This window comes from Cyphellophora europaea (genome assembly GCF_000365145.1).
Source record: "Cyphellophora europaea CBS 101466 unplaced genomic scaffold supercont1.3, whole genome shotgun sequence".
Lineage (NCBI taxonomy): Eukaryota > Fungi > Ascomycota > Eurotiomycetes > Chaetothyriales > Cyphellophoraceae > Cyphellophora > Cyphellophora europaea.
This window is the reverse complement of record NW_008481809.1, coordinates 2,034,376-2,062,100: the sequence shown is the minus strand read 5'-3', so window position 1 is coordinate 2,062,100 and position 27,725 is coordinate 2,034,376. Positions and strand designations below refer to the sequence as shown.

General features: G+C 53.0%; 11 protein-coding genes and 1 non-coding gene across 12 annotated transcripts; 7 read left to right on the top strand and 5 right to left on the bottom strand.

Annotated features, from left to right (window-relative positions):
- Positions 1 to 572: 572 nt before the first annotated feature.
- On the top strand, positions 573 to 2,966 carry HMPREF1541_03679 (uncharacterized protein; the record flags this gene model as incomplete). The annotated part of the gene is made up of 1 exon (XM_008718029.1): positions 573 to 2,966. The coding sequence occupies one exon, from the start codon at positions 573 to 575 to the stop codon at positions 2,964 to 2,966; it is 2,394 nt and encodes a 797-aa protein (XP_008716251.1).
- A 2,093-nt stretch (positions 2,967 to 5,059) lies between these two features.
- On the top strand, positions 5,060 to 5,320 carry HMPREF1541_03678 (uncharacterized protein; the record flags this gene model as incomplete). Its single annotated transcript, XM_008718028.1, has 1 exon — positions 5,060 to 5,320. One exon carries the CDS (start codon positions 5,060 to 5,062, stop codon positions 5,318 to 5,320), a length of 261 nt encoding a protein of 86 aa, XP_008716250.1.
- A 2,555-nt stretch (positions 5,321 to 7,875) lies between these two features.
- Positions 7,876 to 9,482, bottom strand: HMPREF1541_03677 (uncharacterized protein; the record flags this gene model as incomplete). The annotated part of the gene is made up of 2 exons (XM_008718027.1): positions 7,876 to 8,273; positions 8,642 to 9,482. The coding sequence occupies 2 exons, from the start codon at positions 9,480 to 9,482 to the stop codon at positions 7,876 to 7,878; spliced, it is 1,239 nt and encodes a 412-aa protein (XP_008716249.1).
- Positions 9,483 to 12,283: 2,801 nt separating this feature from the next.
- HMPREF1541_03676 (uncharacterized protein) lies at positions 12,284 to 12,906 on the bottom strand (the record flags this gene model as incomplete). The annotated part of the gene is made up of 2 exons (XM_008718026.1): positions 12,284 to 12,559; positions 12,616 to 12,906. 2 exons carry the CDS (start codon positions 12,904 to 12,906, stop codon positions 12,284 to 12,286), a joined length of 567 nt encoding a protein of 188 aa, XP_008716248.1.
- Positions 12,907 to 14,028: 1,122 nt separating this feature from the next.
- On the top strand, positions 14,029 to 15,176 carry HMPREF1541_03675 (uncharacterized protein; the record flags this gene model as incomplete). The annotated part of the gene is made up of 2 exons (XM_008718025.1): positions 14,029 to 14,181; positions 14,244 to 15,176. The coding sequence occupies 2 exons, from the start codon at positions 14,029 to 14,031 to the stop codon at positions 15,174 to 15,176; spliced, it is 1,086 nt and encodes a 361-aa protein (XP_008716247.1).
- A 388-nt stretch (positions 15,177 to 15,564) lies between these two features.
- On the top strand, positions 15,565 to 16,536 carry HMPREF1541_03674 (uncharacterized protein; the record flags this gene model as incomplete). The annotated part of the gene is made up of 1 exon (XM_008718024.1): positions 15,565 to 16,536. The coding sequence occupies one exon, from the start codon at positions 15,565 to 15,567 to the stop codon at positions 16,534 to 16,536; it is 972 nt and encodes a 323-aa protein (XP_008716246.1).
- A 291-nt stretch (positions 16,537 to 16,827) lies between these two features.
- HMPREF1541_03673 (uncharacterized protein) lies at positions 16,828 to 18,386 on the bottom strand (the record flags this gene model as incomplete). Its single annotated transcript, XM_008718023.1, has 5 exons — positions 16,828 to 16,942; positions 16,987 to 17,087; positions 17,142 to 17,870; positions 17,923 to 18,227; positions 18,275 to 18,386. 5 exons carry the CDS (start codon positions 18,384 to 18,386, stop codon positions 16,828 to 16,830), a joined length of 1,362 nt encoding a protein of 453 aa, XP_008716245.1.
- A 756-nt stretch (positions 18,387 to 19,142) lies between these two features.
- Positions 19,143 to 20,826, top strand: HMPREF1541_03672 (uncharacterized protein; the record flags this gene model as incomplete). Its single annotated transcript, XM_008718022.1, has 3 exons — positions 19,143 to 20,022; positions 20,081 to 20,722; positions 20,786 to 20,826. The coding sequence occupies 3 exons, from the start codon at positions 19,143 to 19,145 to the stop codon at positions 20,824 to 20,826; spliced, it is 1,563 nt and encodes a 520-aa protein (XP_008716244.1).
- Positions 20,827 to 21,532: 706 nt separating this feature from the next.
- On the top strand, positions 21,533 to 23,543 carry HMPREF1541_03671 (uncharacterized protein; the record flags this gene model as incomplete). The annotated part of the gene is made up of 6 exons (XM_008718021.1): positions 21,533 to 21,582; positions 21,641 to 21,777; positions 21,831 to 21,987; positions 22,040 to 22,085; positions 22,134 to 22,341; positions 22,387 to 23,543. 6 exons carry the CDS (start codon positions 21,533 to 21,535, stop codon positions 23,541 to 23,543), a joined length of 1,755 nt encoding a protein of 584 aa, XP_008716243.1.
- Positions 23,544 to 23,956: 413 nt separating this feature from the next.
- HMPREF1541_03670 (uncharacterized protein) lies at positions 23,957 to 24,955 on the top strand (the record flags this gene model as incomplete). The annotated part of the gene is made up of 2 exons (XM_008718020.1): positions 23,957 to 24,103; positions 24,161 to 24,955. The coding sequence occupies 2 exons, from the start codon at positions 23,957 to 23,959 to the stop codon at positions 24,953 to 24,955; spliced, it is 942 nt and encodes a 313-aa protein (XP_008716242.1).
- Positions 24,956 to 25,866: 911 nt separating this feature from the next.
- On the bottom strand, positions 25,867 to 25,952 carry HMPREF1541_03669. The gene has a single exon. It is a non-coding gene; the product is annotated as a tRNA-Val (tRNA).
- An 864-nt stretch (positions 25,953 to 26,816) lies between these two features.
- On the bottom strand, positions 26,817 to 27,353 carry HMPREF1541_03668 (uncharacterized protein; the record flags this gene model as incomplete). Its single annotated transcript, XM_008718019.1, has 1 exon — positions 26,817 to 27,353. The coding sequence occupies one exon, from the start codon at positions 27,351 to 27,353 to the stop codon at positions 26,817 to 26,819; it is 537 nt and encodes a 178-aa protein (XP_008716241.1).
- Positions 27,354 to 27,725: the final 372 nt, after the last annotated feature.

Here is a 27,725-nt window from a genome sequence, read left to right as displayed (position 1 = left end):
TGACGATCACCATAGATATATTGATACCCCCAAGACGAAGCGAGCATAGCATCATTACTGAAATTATCAATCCATTTGTACCACGCTTTGTCCTGATCTGGGAGAAGCCCTCAGTCCGGTCGACTTTTAGTTGCCAAGACCAAATCCATTCGTTGCCACAACAGTGTCTTCCTTTACCACTTCCACCTTACCAGCCCACATGTTGCTATATCCCCGGCGGGATGACATTCAGGCCTACACAACTAATTGCGCAGTACTAATTAGCCTGATTGGAAAACTTGCCGTGCGGAGAAGTCTGTCCTCCCCATGAGCCAAGATCAACCGGGCGAGCGTTCATCAATCGGTGAGGACGTCCCTCTTGCACATTGGCTGGCATCACTGACTCAATACTGGCCCTGAAGCTTAGCTATCAAAAACTGCCAGGCGCTTGTGCCTAGCCTTCTATGATACGTGGCGCGCCAACATGGGGTTCCGGTGGTCGGAATATCTCAGAGACATAGATACGGGCGCCATGGACTAGTTGACTTGTTGCCAATAACTTTTCACCACTTACGGTGCTTCATACAGCCATTATGAAGCGTCAGACATGGAGGTACGCAGCCGCCCTGGTACTGCTGACTTCAACGGCCGCTAGTGAACTGCTGCTGCATGCGTACCCTGACTGCAGCGCTGGCCCATTGGCAGCAAACGCCGTCTGCGACCAGTCCAAAACCATTACGGAGCGCGCCACCGCGCTCATCGGCGCCCTGACCCTCGAAGAGAAGGTGAACATTACTGGCAACGTCTCACCGGGCGTGCCGCGCGTGGGCCTCCCGCCTTACCACTGGTGGAACGAAGCATTGCACGGCGTGGCGCTAGCGCCGGGCACCACCTTCAGCGACGAAGGCGAGTTCTCGTACGCGACGTGCTTTCCGCAGCCTTATACGATGGGGGCGGCGTTTGACGACCAACTCGTCAGGGATGTTGCAGGTGTCATTAGCACTGAGGGCAGAGCTTTTAGCAATGCCAGAAGGGCTGGCGTGAATTTCTGGAGCCCGAATCTCAATCCCTTTAGGGATCCGCGATGGGGTCGTGGGCAGGAGGTGCCGAGTGAGGATGTTTATCATACGAAGCAGTACGGTAAGGCTTTCATACGGGGCATGCAGGGTGATGACCCGCATCGCTGGAAGGTCATGGCCACCTGCAAACATGTGGCGGCCTACGATCTCGAGAACTGGCATGGCCGAGTTCGGTACGGGTTTGACGCCACGGTCTCATCGCAGGATCTTGCAGAGTACTACATGCAGCCATTCCAGATGTGCGTGCGGGATGAGAAGGTGGCGTCCCTCATGTGCTCCTACAACGCGATCAACGGAACGCCGGCTTGCGCCGACCCCTACCTGATGAAGGATATCGTGCGAGACCATTGGGATTGGAAGGACGAGGGCACTTATATGGTCAGTGACTGCGGTGCAGTACGTTACGCTTACTCTGACCATCACTTCCGGGGCTCTAGAGAAGAGATGGTCACCGAGAGTCTCAAGAGTGGCATTGACATCGACTGCGGTTACTACTACCCCGATTATCTTGGCTCTGCCGTCCGACAAGGCCTGCTCAGCGAAGACGATATAAACCAGGCGTTGATCCGAGCATATTCCGGCCTCATTCGAACCGGGTTCTTCGACTTGGACAACCCGTACCGCTCCGTTTCCTGGGCTGATGTCGGCACACCCGAGGCCGACCAACTCGCACTGCGCATAGCCGAGGAAGGCGTTGTGCTGCTCAAAAACGGCGGCATCCTCCCCTTACAGGTTCCCCAAGACCGCAACCTCACAATCGCCGCCTTTGGCAGCTGGATGAACGCCACCGTCGAGATGCAGGGCAATTACCAGGGCCTCGCCAAGTCCATCAAGTCCCCGCTCGAAGCCCTCCAGGCCCTCGACAACGCCACCATCCTCACGGCAAACTGGCAGCGCTCCAAATATGAGTTTGTCCAGACTGTTAAACCGGACGTCATCGTCATCGCCGACGGCAACCGCCTTCAGGACGCCATGGAGACCGTCGACCGCGACCTCCTCGAATGGCACGGCGAGATGTCCGATGTGGTCTCCTCTCTGAGCGGCCTAGGCATCCCCATCGTCGTCATCAACATGGGCGAACAGTGCGACAACGGGCCGTATCTGCGCGACGATGGCGTCAGCGCCGTGCTGTGGGCGGGCTACGGCGGCCAGGCGGGCGGCGAGGCCCTCGCCAATATCCTCACAGGCAAAGCTGCGCCAGCGGGCCGCTTGCCTGTCACGCAGTATCCGACGGAATACGTCTACAGCATTGATATGACAGACATGGCACTACGACCTGACCCACGGACCGGCAAGCCAGGCCGTACGTACCGCTGGTACGACAATGCCACATTGCCCTTTGGCTATGGTTTGCACTACACGACCTTCTCCATGTCGCTCGACAGCCCAGCTACGCTGCCAACGTCTTTCGCCATCGCAGATCTCATAGCGCGATGCGACACAAGCAAGCCGCTCGATCTCTGTCCCTTCCACCCCTTTAACAACAAAAGCGACAGCAGAAGCAACGGTCTCGCCGCCACGGTGACCAACACCGGCACCACATCATCAGACTTCGTCGCCCTAGCCTTCATCGCCGGTGAATTCGGCCCGCAGCCGTACCCACGCAAGACACTGGTTGCGTACGATCGGCTGCACGGCATCACCGCGGGCGCCTCGCAGGCTGTGGACCTGCAGGTGTCGCTGGGCGGGCTGGCAAGGCACGATGAGAGCGGGAACCAAGTGTTGTTCCCGGGGAAGTATCGTTTGCTGCTGGATGAGCCGAGTGTGGTGGCGTGGGAATATGAGCTTGTGGGGGAAGAGGCTGTGTTGGATTTGTGGCCGCAGCCTAGGGGCGCGGGTGCTGGGAGGGTCCCGGAGAAGTCAGTGAAGCAGAGGGTCAGTATGGGTGAGGTCCATGGTGAGCTGTGAGACGTGTGGGGGATTTGGTCTCATCGAAAACGGTGTTTGGAAAGCTATCGTGTTGCTCCAGGCTTGAGATTCACAGTTCTTGATGGCTAGCGTCCAGGCGGGACCAGTTCACGCGGCGAGTCGACTACAAATAGTCCATAGCTGCACAAGGCCGATGGGGGAGTTTGGCTGACAGAGCACAGGCCGCCATGATTGTCTCTCTCGGTCCATGCTTGACCACTGGTCGGCACTGGCCTCTACGGCCACGTAAGATGCCAGCCGATATCGAGGGACAAGGTGACGAAAGGCAATATTAACGGTGAATGCAAGGTTGCAACATCTTCACATACAGCGGTCTTGGTATAGGCTGTTCCCGAACAACGTCGTCAAAATCTGCTTTAGCATTCTCGGAAATGTTCGCAAGGCTTCCTGAAACTGACCCGCCGTCAAATCCAGCCGAACCTCGAGGCTAATGGTAATCCTCGACAACACCCAGCACGTCCACTCTCCCATAGATCTATACAACGGCATAACGCCGTAAGCAAGGGCCTAGAGGGCGTGTACCGCGCCGCCCCATGCCTAGCGGCAAATTCCTTTCCCCGAAGCATCAGCTCAGCTCGGTAAGCAATCACGGTATGCCGATACCAGTCTACAAGCCAGCACGCATAACGGGCTCGCCCAAACAATGATCCAAGACATTTGCCGTTCCCATGAAAACAAAACAAATCAAAGTAAACTCGTGGATAAAACAGTCGCTCTCCCCAGCATAAACTCCCATCATCGAAAAGGCCTCCCTGCGTCTGAAGGTACGTTGCGATCTAGTTGACGTGACAATTCGGTTTCTCCCCACCCTCGCACCAGGTGATGCCGCCCCACGCATCACAGCAGGCGTTGTTGTACTCGCCGATGCGGAAGTTGGGTTCTGGTGCGGGCACGGGAGCTGGGACTGGTGCTGGCGCAGGTGCTGGTGCTGGGACAGGTGTCGCGAGCGCGAGAGACAGGAGTGAGAGGAGGCTCGGGAGGGCGAGGGTGAATTTCATGGTTGGTGTGGAAAAAGTGTTTTTGAGGGTGGTGGTTTTTGGGTGGGGTTGGTTGTTGTTTTACAGTGGTTGTACACCGGTGATGGGGGAGGAAAGGGTGGGGGCTAGGACGATTGTGCAGGTTGATGTGCGTGTCTGTGCTTGGGGCGACTGTTGTAACGAGTGTGGGTGGTGGCTTTTCGTCGGTCGCTGATAGGTATGCTGAGAGTTGCGGTGCTGCACCGAACCATTTTGTATGACTGGCTCTTTTGGCCCCGCGGCAAGGGATTGGGACCGCTCGCTGGTGGGTTGATGGAGGGTGGACTGATTTGTTCTTCAACATGCTCAAAAGCTTTGTATCCTCAGGCGATACTCTGGGTCCCACTTGTTGTTCTATCGACCTTATTGGCCGATGGTAATGTACTGTTCGTGTACCGCCAATCACGACGACACTGTCAGCCCTGTGGATTTCTGAAGCGAGATTCCTCGTTGCCGTTTTTGGATACTCGCGTGGTCTGATTGCATATGCATCACCTGATGCATCTTACACTTCGCGGGTAGGCCCCGGATGGTGTTTTAGATGGTATGTGCTGGTGAGTCGAACTCGATATTAGTCGAGTGGGAGTGTGACATGCTTGGTCAGTGTGGCTCACCCGAAGCCAACTTCGCTGCAATGAGAAGGGCTGGAATAACACGGTATCGTTAACCGCACGAGTCTTAGGGCCTGTCTTTCACGTAGACCTAAGCGACTCAATCCTCTGACTTGTTTCACGCTTGCTTGTGCTTGCTCGTTAGAAGGTTCACGGAAACTCGTGTCATCACCTCTAAAGCCAAAATGCCCCCTTACAACCGCACTTACGGGGGCCGGTATAGAAACATATTTCAGTTTGCCTACAGTCGCATCGGACGCCCCCAATATTCCCTTTGTTCTCCTTGCCAATCGCATTGAAGGATAAGTGGACAAGCAGCCTGCAGGTGTTGACAAAGATCGTAGGGTATGGACTGCCAGCTCCATACCACCAGGCCGACAGGCAGGCGAAAGGCGTCCTGACAGAGACGCTCTCATCCGCCAACGTCTTCAAGGACTGGTCCTCCATGGCTAAGACTCTCAAATGTTTCATGCCGGATGCCTATTCACTCGGTGGCGGCTCGTTCGACGAAGCCTTCATGCACACCATCTGCGGCGGTGTGAAGTGGTTCCGGCATCCGCACGGTGACAGGCGGCCGGTTTTCATCCTGGAGATGGGCATGGGAGATGGCGCCTACAATGGCCTCGAGGACGGAGATTTCGACATCTTCCGCAGCTGGGAAGATTGGGTCCTGAATAATCAACACATGAGCCTACGCCAGTACTGACGATCGAAGAGCATTGAAGAAGCTGCAGTCAGGGGCCTCAACAAGGCTATAATATCGAATTGTCTGGGCAAGCGTTTCTTCATCACACCAAAAGGATACTTCGGCGTTGGGCCGCCAGGCATACAACGCGGAGATGGCATCTACGTGCCGCTCGGCAGCAGGACTCCTTTCGTGCTCCGACGCGGAAGCGAGGCTTTCTTGTCTGACAAGGGTTTGCAGCGGTGCCACTCGATCGTCGGAGATTGTTGTGTCCAAGGCATCATGCGTGGAGACATTTTAAAGTCGTAGGAGAAGATCCAAAGGGCAAGGGAAGCGGGCGAGAAGAACATTGATTTGAGTGAGATCAAGCGGTTCGATCTACAGCCAGTCTACCTGCAGTGATAAATGCTTGTCCTGGCTGGGTGGATGGCGGTTGGGGAGGACGTTACCGGAGCAAATGAACCACTGCGTGAATAAGACATAGGAGCCTCTTCCCAGAGGAAGGCTCTCGAGTCGGACGCTGGGCTTCATTCGCGCTTCTGGACTGTGCAAGCTTGGCGCACCTTGAATGTCAAACTGGCTGTCGGCCACATTCGTATATGCTGGACGTCCTGGCCAATGATAGTCGTAATGACAAAAAGCATCTTGGCCCTGGCCGGAAGCATGCTAGGCTACGATTCGTGGCTGCGGGGAAGTCCTCAAGAAGCGCACCGCACAGGGTACCTTTGGGTAGGTAAGGGTGGGGCGGGGTACTCTGCCGACACATGCTGACTGCAGTGAAGAGCCTCAAGAGGCGAGAGGGAGATCTTTCCTCCATCGCATCTACGCCAGCCACAATAGCACCATGAATGTCATGTCAGCTTGGCAGAAACATCCTCCAAGAGCCCAATCAGTGATGTTCTCCATCCCCTGCAAGCAAGGTTGGCAACGATCTGATTCTTACTGAAATTGACATTCATGGTGCTTGTAGCCCCGACAGATACCTGCATCATGTTTTGGCACCTTGTATGTCGAGACCAAGTATAATCACTCCAGGACCATGCAATGAATGATGAACTGCTTAACACATAGGAGTTCTGCAGCTGGCAGTCGTGCTGTTACACTGCCATCCGCACCATGATTGTCAAAGGCAGGACATGCGCCGTGTATGTCGTTCTGCTGCCTCAGAAGACATCGTCAGGGGGTTTTAAATACCTATGTTGGTCTCATGGTGCTGCTGATACCACAGTAACTCTTCACAAACAAAATTCAGAATATGTCGGCGTCTGCAAAGTCACCAGAAGTCATTACTTCAATAGCCTTTGGAATTTTCGCATCTGTACTAGGAATCATGCAGCTTGTCGTGTTCGTGGTACATCGGAAGCGTCGCAGCCAATTCGCAGAGTCAGGTACGCATCCAATGTGTAGGCATTGAAGAATATGCTAACATCGTATCAGATCGGAATGACGCCCAAAATATAGACAAGCTCTATGATTCATGGCGACTTGCCTTACTGTTGATCCAAATCCTCGCCATGTTCCAGACAAAAAGGTGTAAAAACTCTCACCACCATGGTGCAATGTTTTGCGGAGACGGATCTAGTCAACAAGGCTATAAATACGGCGGCGAGGAGGTCTAACGAATCTTGTTCGGCCACTTGCGTTTGTCGCTGATGGCTAGCAGCCAAGTCCCGGGGTCGCCTCTGACCACTTGCAGATACCGATTGGTATCTTCCAATCAGATGCAGAGAAATACATGCGTATGAGCGAGCATGATATCTCCATATGAAGGGGGACACGTGTACGACGTATTGATCATGCAGTGTCCCCGCTCCTGTTCTTGACCGGTCTACCAGAGTTGAAGTGACATCACTCTAAGGCGGCTTGACACGAACTATAACTCTCCATCATCTTCTTGCTGTTGTTCGTTGGCGTTGACAGTCCGCAAAATGTCATTCTAGCTACTGCGACTACAGAGACTTCCGTACCTAGACAGTTCATGTTGGGTACATGGACTTTTGTAACAAGTTCATCCCCCGTACCTCACCCTTCGCTTCTTAGTGAGATTTTGAAGATGCTCGGAAAACATTTGTCCTTCGCCATGGTTGTTGTACGTCCCATCGCCGTCTTGTCTTCATCTGCTGAATAACATCCGCAGCCTGGGGGGGTCATCTTGGCTCTATCGATGTAAGCTCTCGTTACCTGGTCCACATGTCTGGCTCATAACCTGCAGATGGTCGATAATATGTGTGCATAAATTGCTCTTGCCGCTCAGTATTGTCATCGCACTGGGTAATATCCTGTCTTTCATTGCGACTGTGGCGCTATCTTACGCGCTGGCCAACACCGATATTGCGCAGAACGCTCGCAGGAGGCCAGTGGTGTCTCTTGCTTCCTATGTTCTGTTGGTCATACCGGTTGTTCTAGCAGCTATCTCCGGGACCGTTGGATTCCCTAGCGACAGCAGGAGTTGCAGTACGGAACTACGATGGAGTCGCTTGTTTCGATCTAAGAACGAAGCCGCCATAAGTTCGATTCAGGACCAATTGCATTGCTGTGGTTTCAACTCAATGCGCGATCGCGCTTCGCCATTTCCCTCACGCGATATTGAAGCTGGTACCTGCCAAAAAACGTCCGGGTACTCGACCTATTGTGCCCCATTGATACAACGTGAGATGCTGGCCACAGCTATTAAAGACACCGCTGCCAGCATATTGGTTGAGCTCTTGGTGGTCAGCGTCTTGAAGTCGCTTGAACATATGAGGCTGACATCTTGTCAGGTCGCCGTTCTCTCCTTCCACTTTGGCACACATATTGCAGAGGGTGGAAATCAAATTGGACAGGGTCATGATACGTTTCATGGTCGCCTTGAAGGCCTGACCGATGTCGAAGAGGCACTCAGAGAGGAACGACAAAGGAGGGAAAGGCGGCACGAGAGGTACACAGATTGAGGCTAGGATAGGTTTGCACTTCTTAACCTCATCGTCGAACGCGCCTGATAGGACATGGTGATATTTCAGAGTTATTTTAGGGGGTTAGTTCTGCTCTTTCCGCAAACTGCCATGCATAATTGCAAAAGCTACTCGAGACAAGGCCGCTCATCTTCCAGGTTGCACAGGCTAGCACACCAGCACTCCAGTGAATAGACGAACTCAAAGCGCCGAATCGATAGTCTTTGGGCGTCGACCTTCATTGAGGTCCTCCACAAAAGGAGCAAAGCTTTTTGCAATCTCTGCTAATCGACCCTGGTCTGTATGTTTGATCGAGGTCAAAAGCCTCTCAGTTTGATCATCAGAAAGTGTTTCGAACCCATAAAATCGGTCAGACTCGATAGTGTGGGGAGACGTTTGACTTACGTGGTACTGTTCACCTCCCCTTTTGCCGGGAATAGAGCTATTCCGCCCATTCCTAACGAGTCGACGGCGGCTTTCCAGTGTTTGGCTACCCGGAGTTGATTTGAGATTGATTTTCGCTCTTTCTGCGTCCGCGCTCGCCAGTCGTCTAGTGGTTGCCCAGCAACATTAGGCGGAGTTCCAACTTTGGGAAACGCCGCCACTATCATGGAATCCAGCACTCGAACTTCCAGCTTGCCACCAGTTCTTTCACGATGGGCTCTTCGCTCGCAATGATCATCTTTCAGTAGATTGTAGAAAGTAAGGTAATGATGTGCCAAGCGAAGCAAGACGAGTCGTCTCATCAGAGCGATGTACTCTTGTACGGTCTCCAACCCGTGCAAAGTTTTGACGACTGCGTCCAATGCCATAGAGACCGGCCTCATGTTCATTTGATTTGAGCCAGCACATGAGGTAGCCATCGATTTCAGCCTGCTTTGCCAGTCTTCACTTTCGATCGCCGTGTACAGACTTCTTACTGCCGTTGTAGGTGCTTTCGTAGGCGTTCTCTGCAGCCCACCGACATATTGGAACTCTGTGACACCAGTGGAGCGGGTTCTCTCGTCTTGGTCTGATATCCTCAACCGTTTCAAACTCCTCTTCTTGGAGTGGTTCATGGTATCGTATCTCTGCTGAGATTTTCCTGCGAGACCAGCTGACCTCATGTCAAGTAATGATGGATTTATGGTCGAAGTAGGTAGGTGAACTTCATCCTCCTGATGGAGTATGGACCGACCGTCAGAGGTACACACGCCGTCGAACGCCTGTGATGGTTGATCAATCTGTTGTTCATGGACGCCCGTCCAAGACATGGCCAGGGTGCTATGCAAGGATCCGTTATAAGCATGGTCCGTTGGCAACGCACATCCGGGACTATCGACGCTTGGAAGTAAAGACTCTTCGTGACTGTGCAGCGTGTGAGTGTCATCAGGTATCATCATCATGTTGCTACCTCCCACATTCGATCCGAATCCGTCGATTCCGGTCGATTGCAGACCCAAGCACGCCTCTAGTCTTCGACTCCGTTCTGGCTGAGAGCAGGCCGCATCGGGTTCACATCCTTCGCCACCTTGACCGAAGAGAACACCCGCGTTAAGTGCACCTCGTTTCACAGAATAATTGAGGTAGAACAGGTATCGTGTCAGCTGTTCATGGAGGAACTCTCCTTCGGCGCCACACGAGTGGTAAAGGCTCAGGATCCAGTCCACGTCTTGTTGAACTCGAATGGAAATCCTCTGCCAAGCTTAGCCTATAGATCCTAGGCGCGGAAAACTTCTCTCATACATCAGCGATACTTTGCCGGATCTCGTTGGCAGGGTACGATTCAGATGACATTGTTGCACCAGATACAAGTTCAAATGCTTTGCGTATGTAACATAGAGTGAAGGTGAAATGGCTCGCATTTGTGCAATCCGGAGTGATTTGAGACGTCTACGCAGCAATCGTAGACCGAAGAACCGCAAAATTGCCGCTCAAGACTCTATCTTTCCGATGGAACCGACGGGTGCACTCACTCCAATGAACAGGCGAACGCTAAAATGACGCTGGTGGCTTAGCTCGGATGGCATTTCACCAATATCATTGGGTTCTTCGCCAGGGATATATGCCAGAAATTTCTCTGCCTTTTTAAAAATCCAAGAAACTACATACTAGTATTGACTTCATCACTGTCTAGCCACGATTCTTTGCGATGGAAGGGCCGCGACAGAGACCAAATGTGAGTGCAGGTGTTGTGGCTGATTCCAGAGCACATCGACACTCACACCAAAGGTACAGCACAGGCTCGAAAGTCCCAATACCTGCGCAACCCGCATAACTGCAGGTCCGGGCTCATGCGATCGAAAAACGCCCTTGAAAGTAGAACCTCCTCAATCAGTGAGCTCATCTATCAATGGTTCGGATGACAGATCATTAGAGATGCGACTGCTGATGCTTCGTTCCAGATTCACGAGTTCCGTTGCAGAAGGAAACCCATGAGACGCCGCTTTCCTCAGAAAATGATGTTCAAAGGGCTCCAGAAGCTGTCAGTTACCGCAATCAAGACCTATCGTCGACACTTGTAAGCCTGCACTCTCAGATCGAGGAACTTCGCAAACGACACGAATTTCATTCGAGCAAAGAACAAGAGTTGCAGTCAGTGATTCGCAACGGCGAACTGGCGTGCGGTCGGCTACTGCAGCAGTACTTTCAAATCAGCCATGCACTAGAGTTGAGGAGACAGCATGTGAAAGAAGACAAGGATCAGCTGTCAGTTGTCCAACAGCAACGTGAGAGAACCATGGAGGAGATCGACACAATCACCAGACATATCAGCAGGATTGTGCTGAGTCCTGGAATGGGTCATGAAACCTTCAGGCAGAGCGAATGAGAATGTTGAGGCAGCGAATGAACGCAGTTTGCTGGACAAGCCTGTTTTTATGCAGGGTCCTTTTCCAGGTCTCGCCTTGTCCGTACCGAGATGTAATCAGCGACTTTTCAGAAAGTCTCTGGAGACATCACATGTTATTTGTCGACCTTTCTTGTGTGTCTGCATACATTAGCTCTGCTCTCGGCATGGCAAAGACATGGATCCTTATTGGCTGGAAGAACTTCATGGCCTAGATACCCTGAGACCAGACTTCAGGCCATAGCCTTGTCGGCAGCTTCGACATTCAGTGGCACATTATGCTGCTGAACTCACGATTAAGCATGAGAATTTGAGGCCTTCGATGCTGAACCTGGCGACGGGAATCAGATCGAAACAAATTCATGAAGCTCACCAACCAACAAAGGTGTGGATGTGATACGCACATCATCATTGTGGTATGGGTCTAGAACACAACGCTTCCAAAAGGTGGACAAACGTCCGTACTTTCCTCTTCTTTGCAGCGGCTGATGTAGGATGTCTCGTTCCTTCGACGCGAGACGCTGACTTGAACTTGTCTCCTCAAGTCTGAAGTCACGGGAATTCAGAGGTCTCCGGCCTATATATGGTGGATAATATCCTCTACAATCTGTACCTTGTTGTCATCACCTCGAGATAAACGGCCTTCAATACAAGTTTAGCCAAACCGTTCTACCAACGTTTCAAGTCAACAACACACGCACAGATGCCTACTCCCATGACGAAAGACGCATCTTCAAGAGTCCAGAGCTCTCAGGTCGGTTATACGGGCTATTTCGTTCCGAACGCCAAACTAACAGCGGCCAGGCCAAGGGCGGCAATGACATGTCATCCTCCAGCTTCGCTTCCCGAGCTCAATCTGCGGGCGACCGAAACACCAACAGCGGTAGGGAATCTGGTAGCAATGCCCAGGCTACATCTCAGGCCCAAGTATCTGGCAAAAAGTAGTGATTGAAGAACAGTCTCGCTTTCGGATTGAGATGTTTGTGGCAATCATGGTGGGTCGTACGACTCAAATTTCGGAAGATGTCACTCTTTTATCAGCCCAGTAGCTATTGAGAGAAGCCTCCAATGCTTCACATTTCCCCTCCTTTTCGTGGTCCGTAGAATGATTTCCAGCATTGCTCTAAACATTCCAGCCCGCCTGGACCGCCTCGCGAGATTCTACCGTCGCTTCAGAGTCGAAGGGAAACATAATCATCGAGTCTCATTCTTGTGTTCGAAAGAGAGTTACTGTTTTTTCTTTCCACCGCTGCCTCTGCCTCTGCCGCTCCTTCCTCTGCCACCTCGGGTGGCGTCAGCCCGGCGGACTTCATATGTTCCAGTGATCTCTCTAAGTAGATATCTTAAGATCCCTCCGGCGTACGCTTCTTTCTTGGGGAAGATCCGCCCCTCACGAATCGTGTAGGCAGCGAGTTCCTCTCGGGTATCGAAGGTGCGGATCCTCGTCCCTGACCGGCGGCCGTCCAATAAATCAGAAAGATTCACGTATATCGATTTGACCGCCTGCAAGCTCAGTCAGCCTGTACCTTGGATCGATGTATGGCTATGAATGATCGTACATCCCTCATGCCTTGCAGCGTATCCGGCACGGGTGAAATACGAAGGAGATGACACATGCTTTCCCAAGCAGCTGGGCTGTTCACATCAACACCGAAGCCGCTGTTGAAACCCCTAACCATAGCTTTTCTAAACTCGGCATGCGCGGTCTGTCCCTCTCGTGGGTAAAGGCCATCCTTGTCCTTGCGCCAGCCGAATTGATCGCACATACGATAGAACTCTCGAGGGGACGATGCTGACCTGTCGTAGTCAAACTCAGGATAACTAGAGAAGAATCCGTCAATCTCATCCATCGTTGGCCCGAAACAGGATGAAAATCTTGATAGCGTAGCTGCGGGTGAGAAGTTGAAGAAAAGTGATGCTCCGACATAATGATATGGCACAAGCCTAAGATTTATGGTAAGAAGGAGGATCTCACGGGCCTGTCCCGTAGCTACACGCGCGGCCTAACAGAAGTTTGTCAAACCGAGACCTTGTACATGAGCAGTGGGCTCGGAAAGATTCGCCCGCTCCTCTCCTCACCACACATCCCTACCATGATCTAGAGCGACTGACCAGGACTACGTGTAGTGTGGCTGCAAGAAGCTTTCTTCACCCTAGCCTCGTCGCTCATTCATGGCGGTGTCTATATACTGTAATTACGGCTGACCCTGGGTGAACAAGGGTTGCCCAGCACCAAGTTGTAGAGGTGGCACTGAGGTACTCAGTGTCATTTCCTACTTCATATGTTTCCACCTCTGGTCTGGATTCAGCTACGGCAGGGATGACGCTCTTTGACTAGTGTATAGAGGTAAACATATAGTTCCTACGCTTCAATGAATACCTTCAACTGGTTGTCAAGACCCGTGGTCGAATGTTTCAGTGACGGGAGCAGAGAATGTGAAAATTCCCCTTACGTGTATCAAATCAGCCATCGCAAAACAGTATTCGCCTCATGCAAGAGACTGAAGCTGTGCTCGAAGGATCGAGCAGACAGAACTGTCGCATTTACGCCTGAACAAGGCGTTAGCCTGATGGCGGGGTCCCCGACCAATACAACAGTCTATGAGGCTTTGCGATATCAACTGTACAGCACATCTCGGTTGTTGGCCTACTAATTGAGTCTGAGAGACGCTAAGATGCATTGCGGCAGACTAGCGTATTTTCCACAGCTAAGGCCAGGTAGGGAAGTTCGTATTGAGGGACGACATCAGCTGGGCGCATGCGAAGCTAGACAAGCTGGCGCCGGGTGACGTGGCACGGTTGCCGTGGCATCAATTGATAGATCGAGGAAACGAGCGTAGAGCACTTCAATAAGATCTGAATCACAAGTTGAATGCCTGATTGTCGTTTCGCGATTGTATACTGTACCTTGAATCACCTTGACGGCAGCACACCAGGAGAACTGACGACACAGCTTTGTCCCTCCGAAGACCATGAATCTTGTTCCGCAAGTTAGCGCAGATGAGGTCGCTACAAGACCCGATAAGACCACCAACTCCGAGTCAATCTGGGCGAAAACAGCTGTCACCGCATATCTGCGGGAGCATGTCAAGGAGTTCTGCTATTTAGGAGAGTTGAGAGCTAAAGTGAGTATGCCATGGGAAAGTTTGGTCGTCTTTGTGCCTGACGTATGACTTCTTGTCCATAGGGTTGGGCGAATCCCCAAGGTGATGAGCATTTTCGAAACCAGCGGAAAAACGCAGACAAAGCAGATACAAAGACGGCAAGATACTTCTATGGCATGATGAAAGCGATCGCGAAGCAGCTACATGATAAGACCGGCGCTTTCCAAATCTACCCTCAAGGCCATCCTATTGACGTGCTTGACTTGTGTATGGCACCAGGAGGATTCGTGTCGTTTGTGCTCGAGACACAACGGGTCGCCATCGCACGAGGGTTTAGCTTACCCGTCGAACAAGGCGGGCATGAAGTCCTGGTAGAGAGCGACAAACTTGATGTGACCTTTACGGATATCACTATGCTCGGCGGTGATATGGGGGTCATCGAAGCCGATATTCCAAGTGCGCATCCCGATGCGGGTGACTTTCGTCTGCAAAAGCTACTCACCGACGGCGACAAGTTCGATCTCGTCTTCTGCGACGGTCAAGTTCTACGCACTCACCAACGTTCCCCATGGAGAGAAGCACGAGAAGCACGTCGTCTCAGCCTTGTGCAGCTGTCTCTCGGACTCGAGCACGTCAGGCCAGGCGGAACAATTGTGATTCTGTTGCATAAGCTAGAGGCATGGGAAAACCTGCAATTGCTCCAGAAGCTTCATCAATTTTCGGAGGTTCAGCTCTTCAAGTCACCCAAATATCATGCCACGCGATCGTCATTCTACGCTGTTGCCACGAAAATACAGTCAAACCATCCGCTGGCTGTCCATATGGTTGCTACCTGGAAGCAACAGTGGAAAGTCGCAACCTTTGGCACGGCTGAGGAATACCGACAAGCTGTTCAGGAGAACGGCTCTGATGCCGCCGCAGTCTTGGAAGTCTTCGGCAAAGCGTATGTACAAATGGGAAGACACATCTGGGCGACACAAGCAACAGCACTGAGCAAAGCTCCGTATATCAGATAGTTGCTCCAAAGTCGAGAAAGAGTTTCTCCATGAACCTCTACATTGTCCTTCAGCGCGGGCCTGCCCAGCAGATATCGGCGGAGTCATAGTACAGAGTCAAGTCTTGCGATAATTTCCGAAGTGCTGCAAAGAATGCCTCAAGCCAGCTTACAGCACTGAGATCGTTCTGCATGTACCTTAGTTGCCGCAATAAAGCCCTTTCCTCGAAATTCACGCCATTTTATGAGAATTTACAGCTAGGACGCCTGACTCCCGGCTTGGCTGACAAATTATCAAATCCATACACAGAAACCCACCCTTCGATTTCCTTGGATGTAACATCGAGGGAAGACACATAAACCCATTTGTTCTTGCGAGAAACCGTTGCAGACGTTAGACAAGACACAAAATGGCGGGCATCAAAGGAAACTTCCCTGTGGACATCAATCTTCCTCGACCAATGTTGCTGGAAAATACCAGCATTGTCGAAGCGCCGACCCACCAATCATTCATAGAGACTTTCGGAGATGCTTTTCCAGACCCACAGTTCCTCACCTCAGATCTCGGGAGAACCGCAGTTTACAACCTTTTCCCCTCCACGGGGCAAGTCAAACGCCGAGTCCTCTTCATCCATGGCCTGAACACTCCTGCGTTGGGCTTGTGGCCGCTGGCAAAAGAACTACGGGAAATAGAACCAGATGCACATATAGTGATGTTTGATCTCTGGGGTCACTGTCTGTCATCGACACCACTGCTGGCACACACACCACATATCTTCCACTTGCAGATCTTACAGGTGCTGGGATATATGAAATGGACCTCGGCGCATATCATCGGCTACTCGTTCGGCGGCTCGACGGCTGTCAGCTTTGCCATTAACAACCCTTGGTTGGCAGAGTCAGTTGCGCTCCTCGCACCTGCCGGTATCATGAGTATGTCACTTATCCCAAGCCATATGCAAGAACTCTTGAAGGACTCTAAGGACAGGGAGGAAGAAGCCCGGGAAGTCGTTCTTTCATGGCTAGAAGGCGGTCCCTTGATAGTGCCCGAGAATTGGCGTACCGAGTCGGAGCAAGGCAAAGTTGTTGCTCAAGCCTTGAGACATTGGGAATTGCAGCACCACCAAGGTTATCCGTATAGTGTGCTAAGCATGTTCCGAGATGGTGGTTGTATGGGAATCGAGGAACGCTTTCGGCAATTTGCGCGGCTGCCTTTCAAGAAAATGGCAGCGCTGGCAGAAGATGATCCCGTTGCTAGCAAAGAGCAGCTAGTGGAGCTGGGTATCGAGGATGTCACGGTGGTTTCTGGAGGAGATCATTCTTTTGTAAGGGAAAGAGAGCACGATGTTGCTGAAATCGTGGCAGCGTTCTGGAAACAGTAGCGACTGAATATGGTGTTGCAGATGACATGTTCAATAAAAGCTTAGTACAGTTCAAGTCACTTCCTTTAATTAGTAGCCAGGAGTTGTAGTGGTGAGATTCCATGAGTTCTGGGTATTTCGCACCCCTTGTTCAACAGGGCTTGGAGTACGGTGGCAACATGGAGCTCCCAGCGGTGGCCACTGGCGGGCTCTTTCCTCATTTGAGAGGACACCAATATTTCTCACAGGACCCCTTAGAGAGTGGTAGATCTTACCGAGTGCCAGAGAAACACCCCTTGTTTCTCTACTGTATTAGTCCAAGTGAATATTCCCGTTAGCCAATGGCTTATAGTCTTCCTCGCCCTCCCATTGAGCTTCATATAGGCTTTCATCCATCTGCGCCGCATCCATACCGGAGTTAACATCACTGAGAGAATTAGCAACGTACTGAGCCGTGCATCATTCACTCACCTGTCCACAGCTAAAACTTCGCAGCCTGGAATGCAGTCGACCAAGGCTATAAGGATAAACGATCCGACGAATGACCAGGTGAAACCGACCAAAGCCTCGACCTATGTGACTGTTAGTGTCACCGATATCTCCTAGTCACAAGATACACCACTTACAATCTGAACACCCAACTGTCGGACGTTTCCGTCGAAGAACACGCCCCCATCAACCTCGACTTCGCCATATGCTGCTACAGACTTCTGAGCAAACAACCCTGTCGCAATAGTCCCGACAAAGCCTCCCACGCAATGAGTTGCAAATGTGTCTCCATTGTCGACCCATCTCCATCTGGCGGCAAACTTTGTGAACTTGATCCGCAGCGCCTGTCGACAGATGACGGCTCCGAACACGCCGAAGAAGAAAGACGTTGGGACGTCGATGAACCCAGCAGCAGGCGTTATCATGACCAAGCCACTAATTGCGCCCATGAATGTGGAGTCCAAAGACCATTTGCCCGTTTCGAAGTAGGTCATCGATGCCCAGGTGATGGCGCCAGCTGAGGCACACAGATTTGTGACTGCCAACGCGTTGATGGACAGGAAATTCAAGCTCAGGGTAGTTCCTGCGTCAAATGCTAGCCAGCTTCCCCAAATGATGATCATGGCGAGTAGTTGACTGAGTGAGTTGTGTGGCCGATGGAGCCTTAGGTGCGAGGGAGTCCGCACAGAGGATTTCCTGGACCGTGCCAGTGGATATGACAAGTAGATGCTGATCGCACTGGCTGTGGCACCGGAGCATATGTGGACAGGTGTGCCCCCTGCAAAGTCAAGGACGCCGAGCTCAGACAAGAAGCCTCCACCCCATACCATATGCGCCAGTGGGCAGTAGATAAATGTGGACCATAACTATAAAGATTATTAGCGCTCCCACTCAGACGCTGCAGCCCCTTTTACTCACAAAGATGAAGGGTATCAAAGGAGCAATTCTGCCCCTTTCGCATGCTCCGCCTACTGCAATGGCACACACTGTCGCCTCAAACACCAGCTGGAACATGCTGAACAGCAGTGCTGGGATCGTACCGACTGGCTCGGCCAGCACACTGCGATGGAAGGCATATTTGAAATCTCCAATCACGCCTGAGCCCTCGCCGTATGCCAGCGTGTAGCCGATGAGCCACCATTGTATGGTGCAGACGCAAACAACGTACACAGATGGAATGAAAGATGCCAGACCACTCCGTCGGGTCGAATATCCGGAGTATCCTGCATTATGATTAGCTTCGTCCTAGATTTGTTCACGAACAACTCACCTAAACCAACGGCTGGGATAATAGTCCAGCAAAACACGGTGCATACAAGTACAAACAACGTATCTGTCTTGTCACAGGCGTCCCAACCCTTCTGGACCACACTCGCTTCCATGGTTGGGATCTAAAAGCATCCGAGCCCATGCCATTTTGCGGAACAGCTTGCGCTCTTATTTCGGTCCTTATCAGTGAGCTTGGGATGATCAACGCCACTGCTGATAACGTTGATATACCGCCAAGAACGGCCTCGCTTGCTCCGCGTGGACATCGGCGCTGATGAACCTTGGCGTCAACATGATCGCTCCTACTCAAACATCGACGCAATCGAAATGTGATTTTATGGCTTTCGAAGACGATCTATCACGGTGTTCCGTAAGATGCGAGCCCAGGCTGGCGACGATTGTGGCGCACATCGGCTGCCAGCCACAGCGACGTCCCCTTTCCCGAACCATGCCCATCTAGGTTATCTTTCCAGTGAGATTCAACAACGCGATTGGCTGTCGATAAACTGCCCTGCTGCATCAGGGAAACTTACCCACAATCGCACCCCCCGTGACAGGGATTCGTTCAAGCAGCCTATCGCAGCTGCGGTAAGCTGACTCCTTAGGGTGAAGCAAACCAAGCTTCGATAAGAAACATGGAGACCCGAATGCTTGGTACCTGGATCCAGCCTGGGTGCGGGGGTGGAACGCGTACTCGACAATGTACCACGGCATGATGCGTAGTCCAACAACGCAGGCCCCTCGATAACAACTCGTGGCAATCTCCTCGTGACAGCCTGCTGGGGTCTGATATAGACTTCCCACTATCCCTCGGCCACCTCTCTTTCTCCTCTGTACCACAGGAAGTCCACCAAGCAGACCCATCAACCATGGTCGACCTCGAGAAGAAGGTCTCGTCTGGAGAGTCAACTCCAGACGCCGGCGTCGACACAACCTCCCACCGACTCGGCAGCGTCAATGAGGCCGATGCGCTCGCCATCCTCGGATACAAACCCGAGCTGCAGCGCAATCGATCCATGACGACCCTCCTCTTCCAATCGCTGGCGATTGCAGCCATTCCATACGGCGAAGGAGGCCCATTGATCTCCGCTATATACGGAGGTGGGCCTCTGTCAATCTTCGTAGGCTGGATCGTCGTCCTGGTCCTGAACGAATGCATCGCCATCTCCCTGGGCGAACTCGCGTCTCGATACCCAACCTCCGCCGGCCCATACTATTGGTCATTCCAGATTGCTTCGAGGGGTAAGACGGTGCTGTCGTTCATCACCGGCTGGACGTGGCTCATCGGCAATTGGACCATCACCCTCAGCGTGAACTTCGGGCTCGCGTCCCTGCTCGCGGCAACAGCCGCCATGTATCATCCGGACTGGGCGGCCTCTGACTGGCAGCTGCTGCTCATATTCTATGCCGTGTGCCTGGCCAGTTTCCTGATATGCACATTCGCCAACCGCTATCTGCCCATGGTCGACACGATCTGTGCAGCGTGGACAGCTCTGAGTATCGTTGTTATCCTCATCGCCCTGTCCGTCAAGGCCGACGCCGGGAGGCATAGCGCGGCTTACGCCCTAGGACACTACGATGAGTCGTTCTCAGGCTGGGGTGGCTTCACCTTCTTCATCGGCCTGCTTCCCGCAGCATACACCTTCTCTGCGATCGGCATGATCTCCTCCATGGCTGAGGAGTGCGCCGACCCGACAGTTAAAGTCCCCTGGGCTATCTCCCTCTGCGTCCCCGTCGGTGGCTTTGCAGGTCTGAATACCTCAACCCCCAACTCACACATCAAGTGCCTACTAACCCGGTAAACCAGGCCTCTTCTTCATCCTCCCCATCTGTTTCACCCTGCCCCCACTAGCCGACATCCTCGAGGCCCCCCAAGCCCAAGCCCTCCCCTACATCTTCCACACCGTCATGGGCACCCCCGGCGGCGGTCTCGGCCTCACCTTCCTGGTCCTCGCCATCACCGTCTTCTGCAGCATCAGCATCACCGTCGCCGCCAGCCGCTGCACCTGGGCCTTCGCGCGCGACAAGGCCATCCCAGGCTCGCCCCTGTGGAGCCGCGTCAACCCCCGGCTCGGCGTCCCCGTCTGGGCCCTCGCCCTCACCACCGTCGTGCAGCTGCTGCTCGGCCTCATCAATTTGGGAAGCACCTCGGCGTTCACCGCGTTCGTGTCTGTGGGCGTGATGGCGTTGGCGGTCAGCTACGCGATTCCCATTACCGTCAGCCTGCTGCACGCGCGCAAGGAGGTCAATAGCGCGAGGTGGAATGTTGGACCCATCGCCGGTGTGGTCGTCAACTGTGTGGCGGTTGCGTGGATTGGGTTTGAGGTCGTGCTGTTCAGCATGCCGACGGCGCTGCCGGTCACGGAGGTGACGATGAATTACGCCAGTGTGGTGTTTGTGGGCTTTGGCGTGATCGCGGCGCTTTGGTATGCTGTTCACGCCCGGAAAGGTACGTCTGCTTGTCCATTTCGTGCTGGGCTAGATTTTGCAGTTGCTAATTTGTGATGTCCAGTTTACAAGGGTCCGCCGGAGTCTGATGGGCTGGTCGCATGAGTGACCGGAACGGATACTGTGTTTGATTAATGTCGACCTGAGGTTGGTAGTCCAGGCGAGGTCGATTCACACGATCTACGGTTTCTGAGACCAGCATGCTGCGCAAGGCATCTGTCTAGGAGGAGGCCCGTGCCTGACAAAGGCAAGCCTCGACTTGCCGACACTGTGGCGGAAAATTCTCCGCGGGACGCGGTGCCTCCAATCGAGGTCACATTCGCTGAGTCGAGCATCCCCCGCCCGATTTCATCGTCTGTGTATATGACTCTGTGGACCATATATTCCCCCCAGAAAATAATGGAATGCCGAACGCAATGGGGCCGGGAAGGGGATTCTTTGAAGGAATCGTTCCGTCCCCCGCTCTTCCCCCGCACCCCAGGCATTATATTGGCGTTCATTATCCGCGAGCATTGCAGTGCAAAGCGAGCACTGCATTAGCATTGCTTGCCGAGTGTCATCGTAGGCATTGTTAGCATGTCGGATTCTTGCGACCCGACTAGTTCTGGCGTAGGACCGAAAAGGTTTTCGCAGGCGTAGATCCGATGCGGCTGTGGCACTCACAGCAGCACGAGTTTAGGGGTGGAATTGGTTCCATGCGGCAGGCCCGTCTGTCCGGGGTTCCTTTGAACTCTATATAAATGTCTGGGGAATATGAACCAGCGTCGCTGGGCTTTTAATTCTCCTGGTTGATGAGTCGCTAGTGGCAATCATGTCCCCTGGTAGAATCGCTCAGCAGGACGAGTACGATTTCATCATCTGGTAAGGTGAACTTGTCCTTGTGCTGTGGAATGCGGTCGCTGACGGTCAACCTCTAAAGTGGAGGTGGTACTTCGGGCTGTGTGGTAGCAGGTCGTCTTGCCGAAGATGCAAACACTAAAATCCTGCTCATTGAAGCTGGAGCGCACAACAAGGACCTCGAGAATGTGCACATGGTCGGGGGATGGTCGCAGAATTGTAAGGGATCTCGTGCGAATTCTCCTTCTGCACAGGCAGGCTGATTGCGGTAGTTGATACCGATAATGATTGGAGGCTGGTATCCGAGCCCATGAAGGGCGTCAATGACCGGCACGTCAAACTCAGCAGAGGCCGCTTCCTGGGTGGTAGCTCGGGCGTTAACGGCACCCTCGTTGTGAAGGGAACGAAGCAGGATTTTGATGATTGGGAGTATGACTTCCTCGTGCGTGACCGGCGACGCATTACTGACGGTGAGGAACAGACTTCCGGGATGGTCCGGTGAGGAGGTATTCGGCTATATGCGCAAGGTCAGTATGTGTTGTGCAACGGTCGCAGCTTCTGACTCGGAGCTATAGGCCGAGAACTTTCACAATAAGTCTTGGTTCAACCCTGATGAGAAGACGCCCCACGGCACGAGTGGGCACTTGCACACTGAGCCGCATGACTTGGCTCCGATATCCAAGTTGGTGCTGCAGTCAATGGAGTATAAAGGCCTGCCTTTGATCCCGGACATCTGCTCATCTGGGAACTGCGCACACGGCTGCGGCCACGCAGCACGAACTCGTAAGCTTACGCACTGCCGCGACTTTCCTACCTAACTTTTGTCAGATCACAAGGGCATCCGAACAACAGGAGCTGATTTTGTTACCAACAATCAACACAAGGCCAACATTGACATCCTTGTGGACACTACTGTCGACAAGATCAATTTTGACACAGTTGAGGACGGCATCCCAAGAGCCACAAGTGTGACGGTGATCGACCGCGAGGGGAATAGCACCAAGGTACGAGCACGCAAAGAGATCATCGTGTCCGCTGGAGCGTACTGCTCGCCTCCACTGTTAATGCGCTCGGGTATTGGCCCTGGTCCTGAGCTTGGTAAGCATGGTATACCTGTGCTCGTCAACTCGCCTGGCGTTGGTCAGAACTTGCTCGATCATCTCATCACTTTTACATTTTATGAGGTCAACAAGCCTGGCATAACCAATGACCATCTAGTCTACCACGACAATGCGGCCATGGCAGCATTCAGGCTGTACAAGGAGGAAAAGAGTGGAATCTTGTCGACATTTCCATTCGGCGCGTTTGGGTTTGCTCGGCTAGACGACCGCCTACAGGATTCGAAGCTCTGGCAGGAAGCTAAACGGAAGCAAGGGCGTGATCCGATGGACCTCACACCGAGCCAGCCGCACGTGGAATTCTTCACCACTGAGCTGTATGGCGGACCAAAACAATATGAGGATTTCCCCATCGACCATAAACATGCCTTTGCCATGATCACCGAGTTGTTCTCGCCGAGGTCGACAGGCACTGTCACACTCGCATCAGCAAGTCCGCATGACAATCCGAAGATCGATCATAACTACCTAGCGGATCCACTTGATCTGCTGGTGATGACCGAGGGTACGAGACTCGGGAATGAGATCGTAACTCAAGGCCCTGCCACGGCGGAGCTGATCTCGGGGTCATGGCCCGCGGATCTGCAGCACCATAAGTTTACGCACCGAGATCAGTGGATCGATCATGTCAAAACGCATGCAACGACATGCTATCATGCTGCGGGCACGTGTAAGATGGGAAATGATGGCGATGAAATGGCGGTGTTGGATTCCCAGCTGAAGGTCAGAGGTGTAAAGGGTCTGAGAGTCGCCGATTGCAGTGTGATGCCGCGTCTGCACTCCGGCCATACTCAAATGCCAGCGTATGCTATAGGCGAAAAGTGCGCAGATCTATTGAAAGCGAGCTGGAATAAAGCTTCAGCTTGAAGGTGGTTAGAATGGCCAGGCTATCAGCAGAACGCGGCTCAAAGTTGTGCTGTCGGCGATTGCTACGGCTGCTGGAGCAAAGCTCATGTGATGAGGAAGTCTAGTGTGCATCTGGCTTCTCAAACAGATATGTTGCGGCTGGAAGGTGGCCAACAGGGACAAAGCACGCGTCGAAATGAGTCTTTGAGATACGGACGCGCCAAGAAAAGGCGTCAGCAAGTTGAAGTCGATTGGCTCCACTCCGTTGAACCTGCTGTCTTCGACCTCTTCACAGCCAGCTCCTGTCTAAAATGCTATTGTAGCCGGGCTTCCTACATCTCCCTACGCAAGCCATATTTCTGAAACTAAACAAGATATGCTGAGTCTGCCATTCGAAGGCTCATTCATCCTGCAGAGACTGAGCACGTTCTACGATGTCTCCCACCAACAGATCGGACGACGTCCATCTCATCTCTGATCTTTGGGATCAAGCCGTCAATCAGTTTGACGTGTTGGCTCGGGAAGGAAAGCTCATTCATGGTCCATTCACAACCACCGTGCGTGACGAAGATGGCTTCAAGGTGGGTTGCAACTTCTCCTTGACTTCTCAGCAACCTAATTACCACTCTTGATTACAGGTCGCATTTCAACTTGCGCCTCACCTCAACTACAAACCAGTCCTCCCGCCGGATGCGCCCGAACGCAAGGCCAATCACGCCAAGAGCAATCCTTTCGCCAACCCTGACCCTGATTTCACTCTGGGCAGTGTCGGACTACACCATACCTTGCTGATGAACAAGTTCTGCGTCTATCGACCCAGTCTACTTCTGATCACCCGCGAGTACGTTCCGCAATACACTGCTCTCGATGCCTCCGACATCGCTGCAACCTGGAAGGTACTCGAGCAGTTTTCTCGAGAGCAGCCGGCCATACCAATGCTGATGTTCTACAATTGTGGTGCAGAGTCAGGCTCAAGTCAGGGACACAAACACATGCAAATCATGCCCCATCCGCGGGTAGAGAATGTCAAGTTTGAGCTCTTTCCGACCAAGGCCACCTCGGAGCAGGACATTGCAGAGAGCCTAGAACATGTGCCACACAAGCACTTTGTGCTCCGGTTGCCACCTAACGCGACCTTGCAGCACGTGACCGAGGCTTACGAGAAGCTGTTGGCGCGACAAAAAGAGGTCATTCGTGCCCTTGGAAGCAGCGGCGATGAGCGACCGTCGAATCCGCCCCATAATGTTGTCATGACGGCAGGATGGATCTGCTTAATACCGCGCCGGCATTCTGGTGCAGACAGGGCTACAATGGCCAACGCTCTCGGCATGCTAGGTGTCGCCTGGACCACACGGTTACGCGAGTTTGACCTATGGGTTGAAGAGTCAGGATCTATCAGAAATCATCTGGAGTATCTTGGGCATCCCGTATGAAGCAAAGTATCTGCACCAGACTGAACCCCAAGATTCAAGCGAGAGCCAACGTAATACTATCGGCAGCGCATATGTATCTCCTGGTAGCGTGCCTGGATGGCCGAGTGGTTTGGCGTTGGACCCGCGCCGCTGAAAGCTGTACAACTGCCCGAAGCGGTAGGCGACATACCGTATACGGCTACCTGCTCTGACACCAATCATCTCTGCCATACGTTCAACTCTTCCGTTTGCATAATGGCAACGGTTGCGTCGCATCGACCAAGGGGCCAGCTGGATACAGAGCACTAAATTGAGGAAAATCAAGTGGTGTGCAGGCCGGCCGGCAGATCAGTGAGGGCGGGTGAGCGCCAACCAAGCCAAGCCTGGGATCTGATGGCCGCATGGTCACCCTCTGAGTTGCGTCTCCAAAACAACGTGCCAGTATTGGAAGACCAGTTGAAGGGACTTAGCGAGCGCTAATGCTACGCAGCAGCCCCGAAGTGGTAGCAGTGCATCCTTTCTGCAAACATCCAACTCGAAGCATGACAGAGACGTACCTATGGGAAGCAGAAAGCCAATGTATCGGCCTGCACAAACAAGCGCAGCTCGTCAGGACGCAAGTCGCAATGCGAAAGCTTGAACAGGCCTGGATAGCCCGGATCTACATGCACTTGAGAAGCATCGCGCATTTCCATATATCCCAAAATACCCACAGTAGCCAGCTCTCTAACAGCTCTCTGGAGAAAAAAGGGACCCGATTCTACCGTACCTTACGTGAGGCTCTCACTGGCGGGTCTGCCCCCCCAACTCAACCCCACCATAAGCAAAAACTCAACTTCCGCACATTGCAAAACCCCCAAGCAGCATGCCACTTGGATGTGGAAGGGTCCTGGAACAACAACAAAAAAGAAATAGGCCATGAGCACCGAGTATGATCAGTGCCGGGTTCGAACCGGCGACCTTGTCCGTACAATATTGATTGTTAAGGACACGTGATAACCAACTACACCAACCGACCGACGAGAATTCGACGAGGAATTGTTGATCAGTTTTTGGAATATTAAAAATATGAAAACTTGCAAATTCTAGGCACGATTTGCCAGTAAGATTAGCTCCCGCAAGCCTAGCGTGTAACGATTTCGGCGGCCTCAATGGGCGTTGTGCGGGGTCCGCATCCTCCCCCCACCGCATTGTGCCAAGGGTTTTCACTGCCTGAGATATACCACCACGCCGGTACGCAGCCCCGTGAGAGGGGGTACACCGCGACAGTCATGGTCGAACATCTAAGTGTAGAGTACTTCTGTGTGCCTACTGTCTGTACCCTACCGTGCCAGAGAGACCAGATAGCCTGTCTCCGGCGACAATGCCCCAAGCCCACACACGGTGTTACGCCTCGGTGAAGACAGCAAATACAACCAGGATTTCTACAACGTATGTCTTCAGCAAACGGGTTCGATATCGTGCCCAACACGGCGTCAAGCCGAGAAGAGTTCATCGTGGCGCTCAAGGAGGGTTGGTACGAGTTCTATTGATAGAGTGACTGCCAGTGCAGATATTAACAATCGATGGCAACCCAGGAGAAGGATGGGGGAGGCAAATGGTCTGGCTCATCAAGGGAGACCAAGCCATAGGCCCATCTTAGGGTCTTAATCTCAGCCAGATGTTGCTCTGCGCTGTTCTCTCATTTTAGCAGCAATCGTGTCTTTCACTGCGCAATCTTGTTTACCAGCTTTGGCCCAGCCCAGGTAGACGGACAAGGTAGCACTGCAATCTCAGACGTCTAGTTCGCTTCTCATCTCCAAGCAAAAGCACCCTCTGTTCTCCATGCCAGAGGCTGTTCTACAAGTCTCAAATCGCGGATTCAACTCGAATCTGACGCATGCTATAACCTCGCCTTCGCCTTCTCCGCCTCCCCCCTTGCCCTCTCCGCCCCATGCCTCGCCTCCTCGCCCATAATCCTCTCATACCCCCTCCTCATCTCCTCGGGCATCCCCTCCTTCACCGGCCTCCCCAACTCTCCCGGCTTCTTCTGCTCCACCCAAATATGACTGCTCCCCCCAACGGCCTTACACTTCTCATCCCCCTCCCTGAAGACGCCCACCTCATACATGACGCTCGTCTTCCCCAGCTTCACCACCCGCAACCCACACTCCACGACATCCGGGTAGCTGAGGCTGCCGAAATAGTCAAAGTACGTGTTGGCGATGATGGCGGCCTGCGGGTGGTGCGCGGTGCGGTAGCCGCACTCGCGGATCATGTACTCGTTGATGATGCTGTCGGCCAGGACGCCGTAGTAGGGGTTATTGACGTGTCCGAAGACGTCGTTGTCAGACCAGCGGAGGCGGTAGGTGCGCAGGTAAAAGTAGTCGGCGCGCGTGCGCTGGCGCTTCGAGGCGAGGTCGAGGCCGAGGGCGGGCATGGATGGGCCGTAAGTAGGGGTTTGGCGCCAGTAAAGGACTGAATCGGTAGAAAGGTGGTGAGCGCCTGTGTAGGCTTATCAGACGTGTACGAATGATGCAATCAGGTGCTCGGAAACGAAAGCTGTGGGTCTGCGGATGGGATGGGAAATCTACATGGGAGCATGAAGTTCATCGAGGGCGATGCGGACTGCGGATTTCCTCGATGATGTAGAGCCGAGGTAGACTGCTATCGATAAGGGAGGGTCTTTGTTCAAACTAGCGCGTAACGACCTCTCCTTTCACGTTCAGCCTCTCTGTCTCTCCTTTTTTCCGCACTGCCTCGAGCGTCTTTTGCTACTGGAGGCGCTATGCTTCTGGCGGGTAGCTTGCGA